Here is a 23,668-nt window from a genome sequence, read left to right as displayed (position 1 = left end):
ACGGGAATCCCAAGCCATAATCTTTAAGGGGACAATGAAAAAGTTTTAATAATCCCATAATTTTAAAAAAGGAATGCATTATATGTTAAACCGCTGAGGGCCTCCCAGCATCTTCATTTTGTACCTCTGTCACAGCAGAGATGGTCTCTTCATCTTCATCCTACACTGCAAATCAGTAATGATGTGTGGTCTAGCAAACAGAAACAATACCTGAAGACAATAATCACTTTCAACTGTGGTAGGATGTGCTGTTGCAGGAGGGTCAATTAATACAATGTGTCCATCCGCAACTGTAAGAAAATGAATGAAAGTGTGTACATTCTCAAACAAATACAACCAATATACAAAGACATAGGGAACATCTAGTAGGGGCATTACAATTAAGATTACAGTACACACCATATGCAGTAAAATAAAATAAATATGCATAATACACAAGTGAAACATTGCCAATAAAGGGTTATTTTAAAATTCCTTTTTTTTTTTTTAAGACCGTGTTTATTGTCATCTTGATTGTTTAAGAATTAATCACTTAAAGCACTGGAAACGTAAAAAAAAAAAAAAAGTCCTGAGTACTAATATGCTACACACACATTTTACCAAGCCACTTATATCATGGGAGGGAGCCGACTCTGACAAACTGCCCCCTGGATCTACCCCCTTGATTAAGGGGCAGTGCCACCTCCTCAGCCGGAGTGAGTGAAGGTGCTGGTGGTCCCCCACCCATTTTACGGTCCTCTGCCTTCTTCCTGGGGCTATATAGATCCTAGAGAAAAGTTATTATAGAAGGTTGGGCCAATTAGTTAGGTTACAATTTAGGAAGTTTATGAAATATGATCTTTTTTGTGTTTCATTTTGACTTGGATCCAAGTTCTTCAGGTCCAGAAGGATTACACCTGAAAATATAAAGCCTATTAAATTATTAATAGTATGTGCAATGTTAAGAAATTGATGGAGAGCTAAAAGTAAAGGATCTAACAGGATCGATGTTTAATTTTGCATCATATTTAAAGGAAACTTTTCAGATATTTATGAGCTTATAAATCCATCGATTTACTCTGCCTTCATGCTCCGCTGAGGACTTCGCTCAGCCTGTCTGCCCGGCTGTGGTCGTCACTCTGCCTACCTGTTCAGCTGAGGACGTCGCTCTGCCTCCCTGCTCCACCGAGGACGTCGCTCTGCTTTCCTGCTCTGCCGTGTACGTCGCTCTGCTTTTTTGTTTCGCCAAGAATGCCGTGCGGTCTCCAGGCTCTGCTTGGGACATTCTGCCCAGGGGGCCGGGGCCGCCAATGGAGATGGATGTTTCATGGCACTCCAGGAGGAGTGCCGTTGGCGGGGGGGGGGGGGTTTCTGTCACGAGTTCCCCTTTAAGCAGCGAGCTGTGGAGCATGTGAGCACGCGTGCACGAGCAGGTGCACGAGCACCTGCTTTTCCCTTGTTGACAGTAGTGACATTTGGACACGTGTGTTTGTTTATGTTTCCATCATGTCTCCTCCCTGTTCTGTCATTGGCTGGGATTTTCAAGTGTGTCTGCATCGCCCTCAGCTGCGAGCATTTACGACACTGATCATGTCCGCATATATACCGTGCGCCTCCCAGCACACAAGGCAGAATATTATAGTAGCTTAGTTTAGAGTCCTTACGATAGATAACCATAGTCATAGTTCATGTCATGTTTCATGTTTAGAATCATAGTCATAGTCCATGTCATGTTTCATGTTTAGGTTTGTTTGTTTAGTTCACGCTGGTTTCTCCGCTACCAGTCCCGCGCTATTGTTCACGTTTCTTGTTTTGTTTCTCGACCCTGTATTTCCGTGACCGCGACCTTGATTCCTGCCTCGCCCCTTTATGCCTGTTTGCCGATCACCTGAACTTTGCATGTTACTGGATTACGTTTGTGGATCACGTTTTGGATTTGTCTGCCTGTCTCTCTCTTAAATAAAACTGTTCATACTGCACTTGCATCCTACCTTATCTCCGTTACGTCACGATACGTGACAGAATATTCCACCCATCATGGATGCAGCACGAGAACGAAGAGGACGCAGATGCAGGATTCTATGCAGTTTTCACAATGGACTTTCATGGACCTTCCTGATCGGTATGATGGCTTCTTTGGTCATCCGGACTATTTTATGATAGACTGCCAGAGTTACTTCTCAAGCCTGTTTGACCCGAAGCCAAGGGAGAGACAATGGATTAAGTTCATGATGTCCCGAGTTTTTGGCCCAGCTCACAAGTGGGCACAGCGAGTAGCAGCCATGAGACCCCAGGTACTGGAGGACAGTAGGCAGTTTTCAGACCTGTTTCTGAGGGAGTTTGGAGAACCAGGGCAGAGCTACAACTTGGATGAGCTGTTGAAGGGAGTTAATGTGGCGAACAGTGCTGATCTTCCATTCCACATGCATTATGAGCAGATGAGCCACCAAGTTGATGTTAACACGGACAACCAAGCTCGGCGCACACCCAAGCCTGTTAACCAAGTTCTGTTCACATCCAAGCCTGCTGACCCAGTTGACCAAGTCATGCTCAAGTCCAAGCCTGCTGATCAAGTCATGCTCAGGTTCAAGCCTCCTGACCCAGTTGACCAAGTCATGCTCATGTCCAAGCCTGCTGACCAAGTCATGCTCATGTCCAAGCCTGTTAACCAAGTCATGCTCAAGTCCAAATCTGCTGACCAAGTTCCGTTCAAGTCCAAGCCTGCTGACCCGGTTCCGCTCATGTCCAGCCCAGTTAACCAAGTTCCACTCACATCCAAGCCTGCTGATCAAGTTCTGTTCACATCCAAGCCTGCTGACCCAGTTGACCAAGTCATGCTCATGTTCAAGCCTGCTGATCAAGTCATGCTCAGGTTCAAGCCTCCTGACCCAGTTGACCAAGTCATGCTCATGTCCAAGCCTCCTGACCAAGTCATGCTCATGTCCAAGCCTGCTAACCAAGTAATGCTCAAGTCCAGACCTGCTGAGCAAGTTCCGTTCAAGTCCAAGCCTGCTGACCCAGTTGACCAAGTCATGCTCATGTCCAAGCCTGCTAACCAAGTCATGCTCAAGTCCAAACCTGCTGACCAAGTTCCGTTCAAGTCCAAACCTACTGACCAAGTTCCGTTCAAGTCCAAACCTACTGACCAAGTTCTGTTCACGTCCAAGCCTGCTGACCCAGTTGACCAAGTCATACTCATGTCCAAGCCTGCTGACCAAGTCATGCTCATGTCCAAGCCTGCTAACCAAGTCATGCTCAAGTCCAAACCTGCTGACCAAGTTCGGCCCACGCCCAAGTCTACCAACCCGGTCGCCCAAGTTCAGCCCACGCCCAATTCTACCGACCCGGTCGCCCAAGTTCTGCTCACGCCCGAGTCTGCTGACACGCACAGCCAAGTTCTGCTCACGCCCGAGTCTGCTGACACGCACAGCCAAGTTCTGCTCACGCCCGAATCTGCTGACACGCACAGCTAAGTTCTGCTCACGCCCGAGTCTGCTGACACGCACAGCCAAGTTCTGTTCACGCCCGAGTCTACCGACACGGCCACCCAAGATCCGCCCATGCCCAAGGTTCACCTGGTGACCTCAGAGCCTCAGCCTCCCTGTTCAGCTGAGGTCGTCGCTCAGCCTCCCTGCTCAGCTGTGGACGTCATTCAGTCTCCCTGCTCAGCTGTGGACGTCGCTCTTCCTCCCTCTTCAGCTGAGGTCGTTGCTCAGCCTCCCTGCTCGGCTGAGGTCGTCGCTCAGCCTTCCTGCTCCATGGCGAACATCGTTCCCCCCTCCTGCTTCAAGGAGACCCACGCTCCTCTCCTTGGCCTCACGGAGACCCACGCTCCTCTCCCTGGCCTCATGGAGACCCACGCTCCTCTCCCTGGCCTCACGGAGACCTACGCTCCTCTCCCTGGCCTCACGGAGCCCCACGCTCCTCTCCCTGGCCTCACGGAGACCCACGCTCCTCTCCCTGGCCTTACAGGGGACTTCGCTTCACTTTCCTGCAATCCTGAGTACAGCGCTCTGTTTCCCTGCTCTGCCGAGGACGTCGCTCCGCTTTCCTGCTCCGTCGAGGAAGTCGCTCCGCTTTCATGCTCCGACGAGGACATCGCTCTGCCTGCATGCTCCGTCGAGGACTTCGCTCAGCCTGCCTGCCCAGCTGTGGTCACTGCTCTGCCTCCATGTTCCGCCGAGGATGTCGCTCAGCCTGCCTGCCCAGCTGTAGTCGCTCTGCCTCCATGCTCCGCCGAGGACTGCGCTCAGCCTTTCTGCCCGGCTGTGGTCATCGCTCTGTTTCCCTGTTCAGCCGAGGACGTTGCTCTGCTTTCCTACTCCGCCGAGGACGTCGCTCTGCCTTCATGCTCCGCCGAAGACTTCGCTCAGCCTGTCTGCCCGGCTGTGGTTGTCGCTCTGCCTACCTGTTCAGCCAGGGACATCGCTCCGCTTTCATGCTCCGACGAGGACGTCGCCCTCTTTCCCTGCTCTGCTGAGTACAGCACTCTGCTTCCCTGTTCAGCCGAGGATGTCGCTCCGCTTTCCTGCTCCGCCGAGGACGTCGCTCTGCCTCCCTGTTCAGCTGAGGTTGTCATTCAGTCTCCCTGTTCAGCTGAGGTCGTTGCTCAGCCTCCCTGCTCGGCTGAGGTCGTCGCTCAGCCTTCCTGCTCCATGGCGAACATCGTTCCCCCCTCCTGCTTCGAGGAGACCCACGCTCCTCTAATTGGCCTCACGTAGACCCACGCTCCTCTCCCTGGCCTCACAGAGACCCACGCTCCTCTCCCTGGCCTCACGGAGACCCACGCTCCTCTCCCTGGCCTCACGGAGACCCACGCTCCTCTCCCTGGCCTTACAGGGGACTTCGCTTCGCTTTCCTGCACTCCTGAGTACAGCGCTCTGTTTCCCTGCTCCGCCGAGGACGTCGCTCCGCTTTCCTGCTCCACCGAGGACGTCGCTCTGCTTTCCTGCTCCACCGAGGAAGTCGCTCCGCTTTCATGCTCCGACGAGGACGTCGTTCTGCCTGCATGCTCCGTCGAGGACTTCGCTCAGCCTGCCTGCCCGGCAGTGGTCATTGCTCTGCCTTCATGCTCCGCCGAGGATGTCACTCAGCCTGCCTGCCCAGCTGTGGTCGTCACTCTGCCTCCATGCTCCGCCGAGGACTTCGCTCAGCCTGTCTGCCCGGCTGTGGTCGTCGCTCTGTTTCCCTGTTCAGCCGAGGACGTCGCTCTGCTTTCCTACTCCGCCGAGGATGTCGCTCTGCCTTCATGCTCCGCCGAGGACTTCGCTCAGCCTGTCTGCCTGGCTGTGGTTGTCCTCTGCCTACCTGTTCAGCCGGGGACGTCGCTCCGCTTTCATGCTCCGACGAGGACGTCGCCCTGTTTCCCTGCTCTGCTGAGTACAGCACTCTGCTTCCCTGTTCAGCCGAGGACGTCGCTCCACTTTCCTGCTCCGCCGAGGATGTCGCTCTGCCTTCATGCTCCGCCGAGGACTTCGCTCAGCCTGTCTGCCCGGCTGTGGTCATCGCTCTGCCTACCTGTTCAGCTGAGGACGTCGCTCTGCTTTCCTGCTCTACCGTGTACGTCGCTCTGCTTTTTTGTTTCGCCAAGAACGCCGTGCGGTCTCCAGGCTCTGCTTGGGACATTCTGCCCAGGGGGCCGGGGCCGCCAATGGAGATGGATGTTTCATGGCACTCCGGGAGGAGTGCCCTTGCGGGTCGGGGTTCTGTCACGAGTTCCCCTTTAAGCAGCGCGCTGTGGAGCATGTGAGCACGCGTGCACGAGCAGGTGCACGAGCACCTGCTTTTCCCTTGTTGACAGTAGTGACATTTGGACATGTGTGTTTGTTTATGTTTCCGTCATGTCTCCTCCCTGTTCTGTCATTGGCTGAGATTTTCAAGTGTGTCTGCATCGCCCTCAGCTGCGAGCATTTACGACACTGATCATGTCCGCATATATACCGCGCGCCTCCCAGCACACAAGGCGGAATATTATAGTAGCTTAGTTTAGAGTCCTTACGATAGATAACCATAGTCATAGTTCATGTCATGTTTCATGTTTAGAATCATAGTCATAGTCCATGTCATGTTTCATGTTTAGGTTTGTTTGTTTAGTTCACACTGGTTTCTCCGCTACCAGTCCCGCGCTATTGTTCATGTTTCTTGTTTTGTTTCTCGACCCTGTATTTCCGTGACCGCGACCTTGATTCCTGCCTCGCCCCTTTATGCCTGTTTGCCAATCGCCTGAACTTTGCATGTTACTGGATTACGTTTGTGGATCACGTTTTGGATTTGTCTGCCTGTCTCTCTCTTAAATAAAACTGTTCATACTGCACTTGCATCCTACCTTATTTCCTTTATGTCACGATATGTGACAATATTCCTAACAAGCATGCATTAAAACCTCTAATTCTGCTTCCCTGAAGTATGCAGCTCGCTTTTTTTCCTCCATGGGTTTCCATGGTGACTCCTGAAATCGGCGATCCATTGATAATGTCTTTATGTACACGCATTAACTCTGAGTTACCAGTTGGAGGTTGATTGAACTTACTCCTAACCGGTGTTTTGGAAAAGACATACTCAAGGTTTGTAAGCAAGGTTTGGGTTAATGAACCGAGTGTTCAGGGTTTATGTGACGGTAAGTTAACCCTGCTTTCTGGAATACCCCCCCTGACCTTAATCCAATGTTGTGGATGAACCCGTACAAGCAGTTCATGTGAGGAAACCCACCAACATCCCAGAGTTGAAGCTGTTCCGTGCTGAGGAATGGGCTCAAATTCCTCAACATTGAATAACACAGCAGTTATTGCCACACAAGAGGGTCACACCAGAAAATGAAAGCACAAAGGTTCACATACTTTTGCCACTCACAGATATGTAATATTGGATCACTTTCCTAAATAAGTAAATGACCAAGTACATTATTTTTGTCTCATTTGTTTAAGTGGGTTTAAGTACTATGAGGACTTGTGTGAAAATCTGATGATGTTTTTGGTCATATTTATGCAGATATATAGAAAGGGTTCACAAACTTTCAAGCGCCATTGTAACTCTAGAGTATGCATGTGAGATTATCCAGTAAAGCACTGTGGAATCTTGGGCATGACCTGTTTTTTTTGTTGTTTGTTTGTTTGTTTGTTGTATTGTGAGAAATCCCAGCTACATATACATTCCTCTCCGAAAGTATTGGAACAGCAAGGCCAATTCTTTTTTTTCTTTTTTGCACTACATCAGAATTTCAGCGTTCATTTCCTGATAGTTACGACTAGATAAACAACTTAGAACATGGCACCTTTTGTGGCAGACCACCCAATATTTTAGGTGAGCAAATGTATTGGAACAGATAGTCTTAAACATTTAATATTTGGTTGTATATCCCTTGCTTTCAATAACTGCAGCACTAAACCATTGCAGTCTCCTTTTGTGATGCTTTTCCAGGCTTGTTTTACAGCTATTTTCAGTTGTTGTTTGTTTTGGGCAGTTTCTTTTTCCACATTTTCCCTTGATGAAGTCCTTTGTTGTGCTGGTAGTGTGTTTGGGGTCATTGTCTTGCTGCATGATGAAGTTACTCCAATTTAGATCGGATTAATTCCTCTGTTAATTGGAAGACAAATTGTTTCTGTAGACTTCTGAATTCATTCTTCTGCTATCATCATGAGTTACATAAACAATAAAGATTAGTGAGAATGTTCCAGAAGCAGCCATGCAAGCGCAAGCCATGACACTACCTCCACCATGTTTCACAGATGAGCTCATATGTTTTGATTCATGAGCAGATCCTTTCTTTCTCCACACGTTGGCCTTTCCATCACTTTGGTAGAGTTTAATCTTTGTTCCAGAACTTCAGTGGCTTGTCTCTGTATTTCTTTGCAAATTCCAATCTGGCCTCCTGAGTCTTACTGCTCATGAGTGGTTTGCATCTTGGGGAATGTCCTCTATAATTCTGCTCTGAAAGTCTTCTTCAAATGGTGGCTTGTGGTACCTTTACCCCTGCTCTGTGGATGATGTTGGTGATGTCACTGACTGTTTTTCTTCACAGCTCTCACAATGTTTATCATCAACTGCTGTTGCTTTCCTTGGGCGACCTGTTCATTTCTTTCTTTTTCAGGACATTCCGAATTGTTCTATTGACTATGCTCAGTTCTTGTGCAATGTCTCTGATCAATTTTCCCTTTTCACAGATTCAAAATGGCTTGTTTTTCTCCCAAAGAACGCTTGCTTGTCTTCATGTTTATCCTTTTTAACATCAAATGCAGTGTTCACAGGCGAAACCCAGGGCTCAAACCTAGAGTAGACATTCGGAGCTATTAATTGTTTAAGCAATCAATCTAACAGGGCACACCTGGGTAACAAGAAACACCTGTCAGTCACATGTTCCAAATATTTAGGTTTTTATCACTTGAAACATGCTAACACATCTACATTTAAATATCAGGAAACGAAAGCTGAAATTCTGTATGCTGAAATTTGTACGGTAGCACTACTTGTATTGTTCTCTGCTTGATATATCGCATTGCTTGTATTTTTCTCATTTGTAAGTCGCTTTGGATAAAAGCGTCTGCTAAGTGAATAAATGTAAATGTAAATGTAAATTCTGATTCTGTCATCTCATAATCATCTTTTGATCTCAAACCCAAATGTCTTCAGTGTATAACAAAAACAAAAGAATTGATCTTGCCATTCCAATACTTTTGGAGGGGACTGTATATACAGTAGGTGGAGACATGTCTCCGTTCAGCTTCTCTAGCATCAGTGTCACCAGGTAAGGTCTGACTGACAATGATGACACACAAACCTTAATGATTAAATTCTGTGCATGTATTTATTCATGTGTAACTGGTCAGGGAGGCTGCCAAGAGGCCTACAGCAACATTAAAAGATTTATAGGAATTTCTGGCAAGTATTGGTCGCTTCCTACATGTGACAACAATCTCCCGAATTCTTCATATCTCTGGGCTATGGGGTAGGGTGGCAAGAGGAAAGCCTTTTTTAATCAAAAAATAAATAACAAATACATCCAATCTCCCAAAACCATGTGGAATAATGTGTTATGGTCTGATGAGACCAAAGTTGAAATTTTTGGCCATAGTACCACACTTATGGTGTATTGGCACATATGTTTGGCACACAAAAAACCCCACAACACATCACCAAAAACAACAACAGGGCTGTTTTTCTTCAGCTGGAACTGGGGTTTTAATCAGAGTGGAGGGAAAACTCCAAATGCCAGTCTATTTAGGCACAAAACCTTAATGCTTCTGCTGAAACACTTAAGACGAAGAGGAATTTCACCTTTCAGCATGACAATAACTCAAAGCAACCTCCAGATCAACAAAGAATTGGCTTCACCATAACAAGTTCAAGGTTTTGGAATGGCCCAGCCGGAGTCCAGACCTAAATCCATTCAAAAATCTGTCGGGGGACCTGAAGAGGGCTGTACACAGGAGACGCCCAGCCAATCTGACTGATTTAGAATGCTTGTGTGTAGAAGAATGGCAAAATATTGCTAAGTCAGGATGGTGCCAAACTGATTGATTCTTACCCAAAAAGATTGAATGCTGTGATAAAATCTAAAAGGTGCTAAGTATTAGTTTAGGGGTGTGCAAACTTATTCAACCAGGTTATTGTACATTTTTTTCCTATTTCCCCCGCCAAAATGATTCTTATTGTTTTTCACTTTAATTAATAGGTTAAAATTTCACAATAAAGGTAGAAAAGGTTCTGACCTGATTTATCTTGGTTTCATCACAACAACCTGCCATTTTAACAGGAGTGTGTAGACTTTTTATATCCACTGTATACTTGTGCGGAACATTGTTCCGGACCTGTTTTGATAGCACCCCGAAGTTTATGATGCTGTTTGTTTACGTATGAAAATTCTGTAGTTTTCCAGGAACAGGTGTATTTTTATATTTAGGTCACGTGACACTTTAATTGCACACAGGAGGACTCCAGTCAACAATGTGATTTTCTGATAGCAACTTGTAATGATCGGCGATGATGATGTCATGTGGGGTCAAGGGGCGTGGTTGCCGACCTGCTCTCTCTCTCTCTCTCTCTCTCTGTGACTTCCAAATTGTGTGCTGACACGCGGTCTCATGTAAGGTACCATTTTTGGGATGTTTTACTTGGTTAATCCTCTTCTAATGACCGACCTGTAACCATGCATAAGCCTATGGTATCCTTCAATGTAATAAACGAAGAACAGCACTTTGACTTTGTGTCCGGCCGAGTTATATTAACTTTCCTGAGAAACCTGTGAGGATCTAGCCGGATCCCTACAAACTGTTAGGACTTGATAGCAACTAGTTAAACCCAGCTAGATAGTTAAGAACAGCTACCAAATTAGCACATAATTTTCGACAAACTTCACAGACAACACTAAGACGCTCATCACTATGAGGTGAGGGATTAATATATATATATATACTGATATAATTTACTTGGTAATTAGATCAGCCAGCTAATTCTTGTCTTTTTAGTTGAAGGCTAACTTACAGTAGACTATTAAAACCAGCCATATTCTAGCAGGCCAATTTAGCTACTTAGTTAGCCTTCCATTCTTGCTTGGATAGCAGGAAAATGCTATTCGAAGACTTTGTTAACCAGACAATTTCATATGGAATTGCAAATGTTTTTTATTTTATTTTTTATTTTAGAAGGAGCTAGTCAACATATTTGACTGCTAGTTTATTTAGTAAGTTGTTTTACATGTAAATGTTCTGTTATTTCTGTCATACATTTTAGGTTCTTCATGCACTGCAGCATTTTTTCTTGTTTAAATGATAAAGGAATGACAACATACAGTAGTATGATATTTACAGATTCATATTTTCAGTGAACCTTTACCGAAATAAACAGATTGCTGTTGAATTGTACATTGGTCTTGTTTCTTATATGTAAATGATATTCTAAAAATATCTTGGGTAAAGAATAATTATTTTGCTAAGTAGTCTAAGTTTTAAATAAAGAAATAAAAGCACTTTTCCTGCCTTTTTTTTTGTTGTTGTTGTTGAAAATGGGACATTTTTCTCTAAAAAGCCTTTTGAGTTTGCACAATATAATTATATTGAACAAGTAGTATAAAGGTGGTTCAATTTTAAATCAGTCTGTTCAACATATAAATTTAATATCTATGGCCATGAGATTCTGAGGTACTTTTGGCTCAACAACTTATTATTAATTGCGACGATTTTACTTTATTAGTAAAAACAGCGCATTGGTTTTATTAAGTACGCATCGTATAATTAGATAAAGCTTCATTTATGTAAATAAATACCAATTTGTTAAAAAATAATGATAATTAAAAAAAATTCAGTAAAAATAAATCTCTGATAATAATCAAGAATATCAGCCGGCGAAGACTAATTGTGAAATAAACCTGTAGTGTCTGCAAAATGATATATAACTATTATTAAAGCATACAAAATTATATAAAACGTTTAATAATAAAATGAAACTAAATTTTAAAAAATAATAATGTAAACATTTATTACAAGACATAAATACAGTATGAGTGCTTATAACCTCACTTAATGACCTGCTTTGCACTTTATTTAGCCTATATGTACATACACGTAGGCTCGCCTTCTATTGCTCGCGCCTAGTTACGGTTGCTATGCTGCGATTGGTCAAATGCCCTGAAGGGGCGTGGCATAAGAAAAGGGTCAGTTCGTATTTAGTCTAGAGAACGCAGCAACAGTAGGCGGATTAAACTTGACTAGCATTAGCACCAAGGACTTGTGCACATGAGAATTCCAGTGAGTATTTTTTTTTTGTTTTCTTTATTATGTTTTTTTTGTTGTTGTAAAAGTAAAATAAAGTGTCAGTATACTGACATGTCTCTGCTCAAAGTGTAACTTAACAGCGACGAAACAGTTTTGAACTGACTGGTACGGTTAAAAATAGGTTCAACCCCAAACGCGTTCTTACTTCCTGTAGAAGCGCACTACGTAGAGCACGAAATAGTGGGCTAGTAGGCTTTTTGTAGTGAACTCTGCGTTCGGCTGGGAGTCGTTTGGGATTCGGCCCACGTATGTAAACCCAACAGGTGTTTTTAACGCATATGGACATTGGGTATCAGTCAGTCTTTGCTAGCTGGTTGTTTTTTTGTTCCCTAGAAGTAATTTAATTTTAATAATTACATTTACATTTATTACGCAAATGAGGTTTCGCCTAATTAAGCATGCATATATTTGCATATTTAATAAAACTCTATCTAGGCTTTTGGATGATCTAGTCTTCAGAGTTAAAATTCCACATTTATTTCAAGTTGAAATAAAGTTTACTGGGAAAATTATTTGTTATTGTATAAAAATAAAATATGGAGGGGAAATATATATATATATATATATATATATAAAATATTCTATACATATTTTGCTATAAATAATCATATTTTCAGGATATGATCCAGCAATGATCAGTATTTGGAGACAATCCTCTGTAATAATTTCTAATTAGGGCATCAGAGGACGATATGAAAATAAAGATATATACATACATATCATACTGATGCGTAGTATATCAGGAAACGAGCTCTTTATTGATATATGACACGAAGGGATTGCGCTAAGGGGGCGGAGCTTAAATGCTTAATCAAAGTTTCCAGCTGAAAAGACATTTTCAAGGTCGTATTAATATTTCTTGATTCTTTCCATTAGGTGGTATGGAAATCGACAGGCTGTGGTCCGGAGCGCACGTCCGTGGGCCCCGTTAAAAAGCAGATGAAGACCGATCATTGGCTAAAAGTACGGATATGAGTTATTCTGCAAGACCTCCAATAGGGTACGTGATGTTTTACTTATTTTAATATGCAAAGTCGTTTGAAGGAAAAAACATATACACACACTCATTTCCCACTTGCCTTAAATGTAGTCAATGGAAACATGTTTGCTGTCCAGCTTTAGCTTTCAATAAGAAATCTGTTTGAGATGAATTCAGTTCAGTTTTATTTCTTATGGTGCTTTTAACATTAGATATTGTCACTAAGCAGCTTTACAGATCCCTAATGAGCAAGCCAGACGTGTGAAAACTCCCTGAGACGATATGAGGAAGAAACCTTGAGAGGAACCAGACTCGAAATGGATCTCGTCCTCTTCTGGGTGACACCGGATAGTGAGATTCTAAATCGTAGCGGCGTGGAGGAGTAAATAAAAACAGTACGAAGTGTGTTTACAGGATGTTCAGATTGCGATTAAAGAATTATGGTATGAGCACAGGACAGACTTTGTGATTCCAGCAGCAGGTGCACATCTACATTATCCTGAAGTCGAGGAAAGTGTGCAATGATAACATCAGGTAGTTTGCATGATGCTAATCTGTGGTCATAATCTTCCATGGCTTGTTCACCACGGCCTGAACACACCCTTTGTGTATGAATGAAGGTGTCGCCTGGTTTGTCTGGCTTACTTGTCCCTTCATCTTTTGACCAATTTGAAGTTAAACCATAATGTGGTTTTTTGTTTTTTTGTTTTTTTTTAAACACATAGAAGTGTTTTCCAACATTGTCCAAGGAGCTTAACAGGTCAGATACATACTGTATATTTTGTGTATTTATATTCCATACATGAGTTCTCAAATCTGATTGGTCAGAAGGTGTTTGGTGTTTAGATTCGGCCACAAGGAAAATCACAAGTTTATACGAAAGTGCTCATTCGACTTGGAAGGAGTCTCCAGTTCAAGCACTTTGTTAGAGTCAGGGGTGAAGCTGTAATTTTTTAAGTTTTCAAAAATGGACATAATAGTTGACAAGCTCTGTTTTTCACTTCTTAACTTCGAGAGAGAGAGAGAGAGAGAGAAAGGCAGGTAAGGAATGACTGTTAATCGCTGCTATAATATAAATGATATCTAAATTACTATAACTATAAAAGATCAACTTTAGCAATACATTTTTTAAAAATGGTTTTCTCTGTTGTATAATAGGAATAAATAAAACACTTCGAGCATGCTGTTATTGGGAAAATAATCAACTTCAGGGTGGTAGGAGTAACTCCTGGCTTACTGCCGTTGATTATTTTCCTAAATCCGCACAAATGCACTTATGCTTTGTTTGCTTCATTCCTTGCGTAACTGCGAGCATTGAGATTGCGTCATCTCTGTTGTAATTTTTGCCAGATTATGCACACCTACATGTTTATATAACCAGCACTCAGTTGGGCAGGGGTTTAATAGAAGTCTAGCTAATGCGAGGAGTAGTGGTTATGGTTTGAAATTCAAATACAGGAGGAATATCATATTCCAAATCTACGTCAATCACCCTACCTTTCATTTAGCTCTAGGTGTGTAGAACGGTCGTACTGCCGTTTGGCGCGCTGCCCCTATTTAACAGGACAACAGTCCTCTTTGTGCCCCTCACTCTCGGCCCCCGTTGCTTTTATGTAATCAGACCCCATTCCATAGCTCATTGGGTTTATTTAAAGCCTGCAGTTGGTGAACGCTCTCACAGCAACGTCTCCTCTGGATCAAAGTGCGTCTCGTTCGCCTATTTACCAAAGAACCTTAATGTAAAAAGTGGTTTAGAGCTGCTTTTACATGCAAAAATAATGGTTTTAAAAATGCCAGTGAAGGAAAATTGAATTGATTTATTAATGTAGTTATATTGCATTGCTAAATCATAATAGAGTTATTTCAATTATTAAAGCGCACCTATTATGGTTTTGAAACGTGATCCTAATTTTGTTTTGAAGGTCTCATACATGCATCCAAGAACAAAAAACACTTTAATTTGCTCATAATTTTAATTATTAAGCATTGCCCCACCCCCACCCCCGTGTCACAAACGACTCGTTCAATGATCCCTTCTAAAGGATTCGCTCTAAACTCTTACTTTCAGAGAGCATACTCTGCTCTGATTGGTCAGATGTCCCAGTCTGTCGTGATTGGTCTACCGCTGTCAGCGTGTTTCAAAAAGGAAACGCCCACTACCGTAACGAGTTTCAGCTCTGTCTGTCAGCGAGCAGCTGATGAAGACCAGAGGCGGGGCTTTTTGTTACAAACCTACGTAGGTTAGTACAGGAAGTAAAGTCTGGAATCATTAACGACTCGTTTCAGCTGTTCAGAATCGGATCCTTCTTTTGGGAGACAATAACTCCGTTTGTCGTGCGCTTTGATTTTTGAACCTTTGCAGAATTTTTTACATTCACAAACAGCTCTATAACACACTACATGAAAGGAATTATTTGAAAAACCATAATAGGTGCACTTAAGACTTTTCAGCTACATTTTATGGCCAAAGGTTTGCGGACACCTGCACCTTCACACCCATATGTACTTGTTGAACATCCCATTCCAGATTTTTATTCATAATAAATATATTCACTCTTCTGGGAAGGTTTTCCACTAGATTTTGGAGCGTGGCTGTGGGGATTTGTGTTCCTTCAGCCAGAAGAGCATTAGTGAGGTCAGGCACTAATGTTGGGTGAGGAGGCCTGGGGTGCAGTTCATCCCAATGGGGTTCAGTGGGGTTCAGTTGAGGTCAGGGCTCTGTGCAGGACACTCGAGGTCTTCCACTCCATCCTTGGCAAACCATATCTTCATGGAGCTGGCTTTGTGCACAAATGCATAGTCATGCAGGAACAGGTTTGGGCCTCTTCATTCCAGTGAAGGGAAATTGAAAGACATTTTACACAATTGTGTGTGTGTGTGTGTGTGTGTGTGTGTGTGTGTGTGTGTGTGTGTGTGTGTGAAAGTTTGTGAAGGAACCTCATATGTGTGTGATGGTCAGGTCTCCACATACCTTTGGGCATATACTGATGATAATACAATGATTGTTAACTTGTAGTTTGAGCTATAAGCAATAAGCTAAACTGCTTAGGAATCTAGGAAGTAGGGGTTAGGCCTAGGCTGGGGAATATCATTCCTTTTGTTTCCATCCAATTCCAGTTTTTGTACCACTCCGTTCTGTCCGTTCCATCATTTTTCTTCTTTCATCCATTTTTTTTCTTCTTTTTATTATTATTTACCATTTTACCTTTACTATCATTCATTTCATTCAGTTCTTTTCATGCTGTTCTTTTTTTTTTTTCTTTCTTTTTTCTCCATTCCATTCCCCATCATTCAAACACCCACTAAACACTGGCACTATACTATAAATATTGTACATGCACAGATTTTTTCCCCCCCTTTAACATAAAAAAAATCAAGTATTTGGTACAGAAATAGATTTAATGTTGAATTTAAAAGGACTGACTGTACCTCTGGAACATAACCTTTGAATCTTTGATATTAAAAAAAATAATAGTTTTAATTTAACACAGCTGGAACGGTGTGTATTTGGCACAAGGTTTGTTACTTTTTCCCCCTCACTGTATTTATTTATTTATTTATTTTTTAACCAATGAATGAAAGAGTTTTACGACGTGAGGTTTTCAGCTTGCACATTTATTTATTTGCCTTTTTTTATTTATTTATTTATTTATTTATTTTATTTGTTTAATTATATGCAGTGGGAAACCAAACCAAATAGCAAATGAGCCAAAAGGGTTTCATTTCGCCCTGATTTGGCCTCGGCAAACAGACTAAAAGGTGTTCAAGCTCCCTAACTCAACACTGATTAGAATTTGACTTACTTAGTAGAACTTATTAGAACCGAGAGTTAGCCTAGCTAGCTAACATGCGTTAACGTTACTACTTAAGTGTTTGGGGTTTTTTGTTTGGTTGTTGGGTTTTCTTGGACCAAGTTTTGGTCAAGTTTAATTACTAAAAATGACACGATTCTTGTTGGAGTCCTTAATTTGGTGCATTTTTTTCATTGCAGTATATTAAAATTCTGCCTTTGCTCCATTTGGGTCTTTGAAGTGAAACCATTAAATGTTAACAGGTCAGTAGTGTGCTTTGGTTTAGACTCAAAAGTTCTTATAAAGGATAAATGTGTCCGTGACTTTGGAGCAAAAATCTTTCAGCTTATGCCCTTCATATTTCCCAGTCTGCAACTTGTTTGCCCTTGATGTGCACTTGAATAATCTGACTGGAGTTTTACTAAGCAGAGACTTCTTGTTCCAGTTTGGTCACACTTGTTAAATTTAGGAACTCCTAAAACTGTGCTTTTCTTTTCTTTTTTTTTTCCTTTCTTTTTTCCTTCTTTTTTTTTTTTTTTTTTTTTTTTTAAACCTTTATTCAGAGGTGATGAATGCTTACGTTTGTAACTCGGTGACCACCTTTTGAAATTATAGCCTGCTGTTTAAGGAGACCTCTTTAAACTATGTATAGCTCATGATTGAGGTCTAAATATAAAAAAAACCTCTCTAACATCTGACCTCTAATTCTTGACCAAAGCAGTCTTGTTTAGTCTCCTGCTGTATTTGTTGTTATCTCCATGATATATCGGTGTGATGGTGCAGCTCAATAAGGAACGCTGAAACAGTTATACTGGCAATGTTGATATGGATGATGACGTCTCAAAAAAAAAAAAATTAAAGACCAGAGAAAACCTCTGACTGTCCTTTTTAAGATGAGAAAATTAGACAAATTACAACTACTGTTGCTACTAATGCATATTCTCCTACTGCTATTACTAATTATACATACTATTACTACGATTCCTATAGAGGGTATGCACGTGACATCACGGTAGCCGGAACTTGCCCTGGCCACCTGGACCACAGGTTCTTGGGCAAGTTGTAAGAGTCACTGTTGAGTCCAGCTTACTTTAATTTAAGCTGGTAATCGTTAGTTATACTAGCGTTTTCGCAGCTTCCCCTATTAAAAACCAGCCATTTTGCTTTATGTTTTGCCACTCAGTGTTCCAGCGGGAAAGTGACCTCAATGCATACCCTCTATTGCTACTATTACAATATGACTACTACTTCTGCTACAACTACTACTACAAGTTATATTATTACTATAATATAATTATATTCTACTACAACCATTACTAGTTCTAATATCATAATATTACTACTATTACAACTAGTGGCTACTACTACTCTTACTGCTTCTACTACTAATTGTACCTCTACCACTACTACTACTACTACTGTTACTATTACAATACTACTATTGCTAGTACTCTTACTGTTACTACTGCCACTACTACTAGGCTACAAGTTATATTATTAGTATAATTATATTCTACTACAACTATTGCTAGTTCTAATATCATAATATTACTATTACTACAATTAGTAGCTAGTACTACTTCTCTTACTACTACTACTACTACTACTGTTACTATTACAATACTACCATTACTCCTACTATTGGTAGTACTCTTACTGCTACTACTACAAATTCTACATCTATTACTACTGCTATTATTACTGTTACTACGGTTACTACTACTACTAATTCTACTGCTAATTATACAATTACTACTATTAGTATTGATACTTTAACATTAATACTATTACTACTGCTACTGAAGGCTGAAAGCAATCGCTCTATTCCTCAACCAAGTAATTGAACACTCACATAAGTATTACATGGCATCTGATGCCAGGGAATTTTCCCATGCGGTAAAATTTTGAGCCAAAGTGTAGGTTTTGAGTCGGCACACTATATTAACAAACTCCCTCAGACTTTGTTTACTTGAGCTTCAGTCAATGTCTGGCTTGTGTTTGCTATTTATTGTCTCTCGTAACTTTCCTAATTAGCTTCCGTCTGTTTTTCCTGCCGCGTGTGTCGGCCACAACGTGAGGGATGGTTTTTGAAACGTATGTCCATAGAGACACATTTCGAATTGCACGCAACTCGAAGTTTCAGCCAGTTCGGCAAATTGTAGGACCACACCACGTCCACAAATTGTCACGTTGCGTTTATGTTGTGAACTTAATATATCACAGCCTCATGGTTGAACAGGCTGACTTGCATTATACTGAGTAAAAGCAGTTTTATACCACGGCGCAGTTGAATTTTCAAATCTGATCGGTTAGAAGTTGTTCATTTATGTCTTTTTTTTTTTTTTTTTTTTTTTTTTTTTTTTCTCGTATACATGACAGCGGCTCTGACAGTAGGTTTATATTAATGTGTTCGTTCTAACTGTGGTATAATCTTTTATTGTTTGCCAGCCTTTGGTTGGTGGATCAGCTCCACTGCACTTCTCAGACCCTGTATTCTCATTCATAAACACTCAACTCTATCTGAAAGTGCTTTGATATGCTTGTGCACTACACCGTGGATGTTTGTCTGTTGTCCAGCAACCGGAGCTTAAAATAGAGCTTCCGCACTATCATTAAACACCCTCTCACACACACACACACAAACACTTCCCACCTTAGAAACTCAGTGCCACACCCTGTACTGACCTCTTGCCGCTTGAGAATTAAAACACATGAAGTGTCTCAGATTGCTGGAGCACATATTTTGATATCAGTGTGTTACCGACCAGCAAAATAAAATGATAGTGTTTGAGTTGCAGCTTTAGTCGTCTGAGGCGTGTCTGATGCAGTGTGAGGGACAAACTTGTGACACACTGTGGTTTTTGCTCATGTGATTGCTGCAGTAGGCAGTTGTGGGTTTTTTGTTTTTTTTAAATTTTATATTCCAAACACCATTACTAATTATTGTGTGCAAATAATCTGTAAACACAATGTACAACAATACAGAGGTGGGCAATATAATGATATTTAGATAAAGTTTCATAATATGTCTTAATAGTATCCCAAAACATATAGTTGGCTCTAATGTTTGTTTGTTTTGGGGTTGTTGTTGTTGTTGTTGTCTTTTAACCCAAATATCAGCAAACCTCATGAGTCAGATCAAAATATAATTAGATCATACAGAATATGTAATATTGAAAATATTTAGTATTCAAGTCCACAGTACTGTTTGGTCAGAAGGTGTTGGTTAATTTTCTATAACAGTGGCTCTGACAGTCGTTCCAGCTGCAAGGTTTATATTAATATGTTTAGTCTGTGTTCACGACTTGCACTAGGACTTGTAGGGCGAAAATGAATTTTGGAAGGAGTCTCCAGTGTCAGTACTTTGCAACAATCCGAAATATAGCTTCAGGACTCATTATCTACAAGGAAAAAAAAAGATGGTGGGAGAGCAACTGTTTATAGCTGCTGTAACATACTGTAGGTTACAATGGGTACTAACTTGTTTAATAGATGTCTATAAGCAGATTGGTATAAAAACCTCTAGGAAATCACACCACCCCAATGTTGATTATATTCCTAGAAGAGCAAGCCCACAAGTAGTGCATCTAATCATGTAATCCTTGGAAGTGAAAACAAGGTCTCTAGGAAATCAGGATGTACCGATAAATTTATCATAAAAACTTTAATGTATCGGATTCATGAAATCACAGTAATCCATCGTCTTGTGCTTGTCTTGTGTAAAAGCTTGCAAGAGTGAGATTCTAGCAGCGGAACAAGTGGGCAGCTTGGGTGATCATTCATAACTGTTGTAAATATTTAAAGTTCATGTGCTGACCTGCGTCATATGACCGGTTAGGAGTGCCTATTTTGGGAAACCGCAGTCAGGCTCATTAATAGGTAGGCCTGGTGTTGGTTTCTGTAGCATCAAGGCATAGAGACGTAAACACTCCTTACTTACTCTGTCTTATTGGCGCTTACAATTACTCCTCGTCATCGCACACATCGAAGGTGTGTGTTTGACCCGTTTACACTCTTAACCCCTTTTGTGTTCTTGTTCAAATGGAAATGAATATTTATAGCCTTATTGATGTGCTTTATTAAGAATCAACATACTTTCCACTGTCATAAAAAATGAATATGTAGACACACACAGTCCTCCCTGAGAGCAGCATGTTTTTGAGAGGAACTTTCGGGTTAATCCGATGGGTCGATTGCAAGAGGCAAGTAATATACACATTCAAGGAAGGAAAATTCCCATACCTCATCCTGCACACTAAATGGCATGCCTAAATATACTGGTGTCCACTGTACACACACAACGATACGAATAAAACTTTCTTGGATAACTTTCTCCGGTTAGCTTGGGACTATTGGCGATTTTGTGCTTGCGGCTATCCCGCAGCGCTGGTTTTTCTAAATAGCGTTTCCTGATGCAGAGATTTCACCATGTTTGTTTGGCAAGATCAGAACACACTGTAGAGCCAGTGGAATGTTAAAACGCTAGCCACCTAACCCAAGCTAGCTTATCTTAAACCAAAAACCTTGCCGAAAGGGAACGTCTGCACTATGTTAAGAAGACTGCCGGTCTGTTAAGGGGAGATCTCTGTTAATAGACACGTCTTACGTGCGCCTATTTGAGCCAGACAGCTCTGACTGTAAATTATTGCGAGTTACTATTACAGGAATATCATGTGTTTATCTCAGTTTGAATAAAAACAAATTGTACACGCTGTAGCTTTAAATCAACGTAGCTGATCTGCCAAGGAATGTCTGATAGGTTTGACAATATACGGTATATAAACTGCATTTGCTTTTATGGTCTCTGACACTATTTCACCTTATATGTAGAACTAAAACAAGGTCATACTGCAGGCGACAGCCTCGTACCTCTGATATATATCCAAACAAATACATTCTGATATTATTTTCAGTAAGAAATAAACCTTGGATGTTGCCATCTGAGTGTTTTGAGGTATGAACCCCATGACCCTAATGATGACATTGGGGAACCCTTTCATAAGTTGCCTATTGAGCAAATCATAGCATGCTGTAGAGCATTTTTTCTTCCACAAAACGGTGTGGTATGACATTGCTTGGTGACAAATCCAAACCCAAGACTTTCCTTATCTTGGCTTAGTGTACAGTATGCATCACTTTTCTACCATACCAAAGTGAAAGTAGGAAAAGTTTCTCTGCTGGTTAGTGACTAGTGACAGGCACGAGTAGAAAAATACCTGATTTCATTTTACGAGTATTAAAGTCAGTATGTATAGACACGGGTGCCAATACTTTGAACTTTAGTGAAACGAAAAGGAAAAAAAAAACCACATGTATTTTCTCTGGCTGGATCTCACTTAGTGTTCTACACTGCACTAAAAGTACTATTGTAGGTAGATATGTATGCCACAAAGAAAGTGACGAGGAAGCCATTTGGGATCTCGCCTCACTTGAAGATGTTGGATCAAGACTAAGCCAAAGATGAACGAGAAACTGTTGTTTGTGGGTAAATAAATAAATAATGATAAAAGTCGTGCTTTAGTAGCGATTAGTTGATTACTGAAGGTCGCTGTGCTGTATTGTAAAGTGATTCCAGCCAGAGATATTAATCAGAACAGTAATTAAATTAAATAATTAAATCTTCTACATCCTTCTTATTATACCATTCATGAGCCTTCACATACTTCATATAGTTCAACCGTAATAGCTATTGATGGATCTAGATATAGAGTAGATTTGAGCCCTCCGTTCAATATCACAACCAGCCAACAGTGAGACAAATCAATAATCACTAGCTCCATCGCAACAGCTGAAGTCACCAAAGTTGGACACCGGACATGGCTCAGAAACGTCATGTTAATTAAAAACTGTACAAATGTGATTATTGTGCTTAGACCCCTCCCTCATCATGTCCCAGGGAGGATCATGTAAACCCAGCGCTCAACTCATTACATTCTGTACCACTAAGGCAATAAATTAGTTTCATTTTCTCCAAGCTATAACGCCGCAGGTGTTAATTGAGTGTGAAGAGCGTGAATGCACACACCTCCGACGTGTGAAAGTCTGCATGCAGAGCGAGGAGAAGTGATTACCGGTTTGCAGCTCTCAGCTCAGCTGCTCAGGGACTATGGAACAGGCTAATTGTTATTTCCTGCTGCTGCTCCGTCTCAGTCCTCTGTCTCCAACCCCCAACACCCCTCCACCCCCCTTGAGGTCCTGCTCTCTCCGAGCCCCAGCCTCTGCACACACTCTTTGTCCCCCGTGGCTACCTCCTATCTTGCACACCTGTCTTACTAGGTGAACGTCTGTCTTAAAGGGACAGGTTTGTACGTAAGGCATTAGTTAGCTTGTTGGTTTAACTGTATCCCTTGAAAAAGGTGTGAGGTAAAAGGTGGCTTGAGTTAAAATAAGAACAAGAAGTAGGTCTGGGTCGATTTTTATTTCAAGTTTTGTGATTAGATTTGTAAAAAAGCCATTACAGAATTAGGCTTAGTTGGGGATGCATTGGCTGTCTGTCCAATACATGCTCATTTACTTGCATAAAATTAATAAAATGCCAACATTTGATTACCACATCACACTAGGCCTAGTGTACACTGTCGAACTAAATGACATCAAATGACGGCGATCTATACGATCAGTGATTGCAATCAATGCAAAACAGCATGCAAAACTGTGCTACAGCATATAATAATACAAGTAATCTGGTGAAACCCTTTTAACATAAACCTCAGCACGAGGAGTTCATTGCTAGCAGCACCCGGCAGCAACCAACTCCGACTAGACGAGAAAAAACATTAGCAGTCAATGCTGGGTGAGTGAAAATGGCAGCGCTTACCCAGTATGTCACTATCAGTCGCTGACAACAAGGCATTCTGATGCGATGTAAACAGAAACGTGCGTTATTCAGTTGGAAACTTGTTTACACTGTGGAAACAGAGGTCAGTAAAAATGTTCTGTGACTTCCCTGATTAATTAATGCTAAATATGTTACGCATTTTATTTTCAGCATCTGTTTTAATGAGTATTGATGGAAAAAAAGAAAAACACCATGTACTTGATCTGAAAAAAAAAAATGGTTTCAATGCATCCCTATTATTTAAATTCTAAATTTGGGGACTGTAGATGTAAAGTAGCTTGAAGTCTGCAGAAGTGTTATAGTACTTAGGCAAATC

General features: G+C 41.6%; 1 protein-coding gene across 1 annotated transcript in view; it reads left to right on the top strand.

Moving 5' to 3' along the window:
* Nucleotides 1-11,354: 11,354 nt before the first annotated feature.
* The window catches only part of cobl (cordon-bleu WH2 repeat protein), a 68,872-nt gene continuing 56,558 nt past the window's right edge, over nucleotides 11,355-23,668 (top strand). Inside the window, exons 1-2 of the mRNA XM_053620737.1 lie at nucleotides 11,355-11,717; nucleotides 12,621-12,744. Coding sequence (XP_053476712.1) covers nucleotides 12,716-12,744 — 29 coding nt within the window. The 5' untranslated portion in view covers nucleotides 11,355-11,717; nucleotides 12,621-12,715. The remainder of the gene's footprint in view (nucleotides 11,718-12,620; nucleotides 12,745-23,668) is intronic.

The sequence above is a fragment of the Ictalurus furcatus genome, chromosome 1 (assembly GCF_023375685.1).
Source record: "Ictalurus furcatus strain D&B chromosome 1, Billie_1.0, whole genome shotgun sequence".
Classification (NCBI taxonomy): domain Eukaryota; kingdom Metazoa; phylum Chordata; class Actinopteri; order Siluriformes; family Ictaluridae; genus Ictalurus; species Ictalurus furcatus.
Note: the sequence above shows the minus strand (reverse complement) of the source record. Positions and strands in the feature narration are given on the sequence as shown.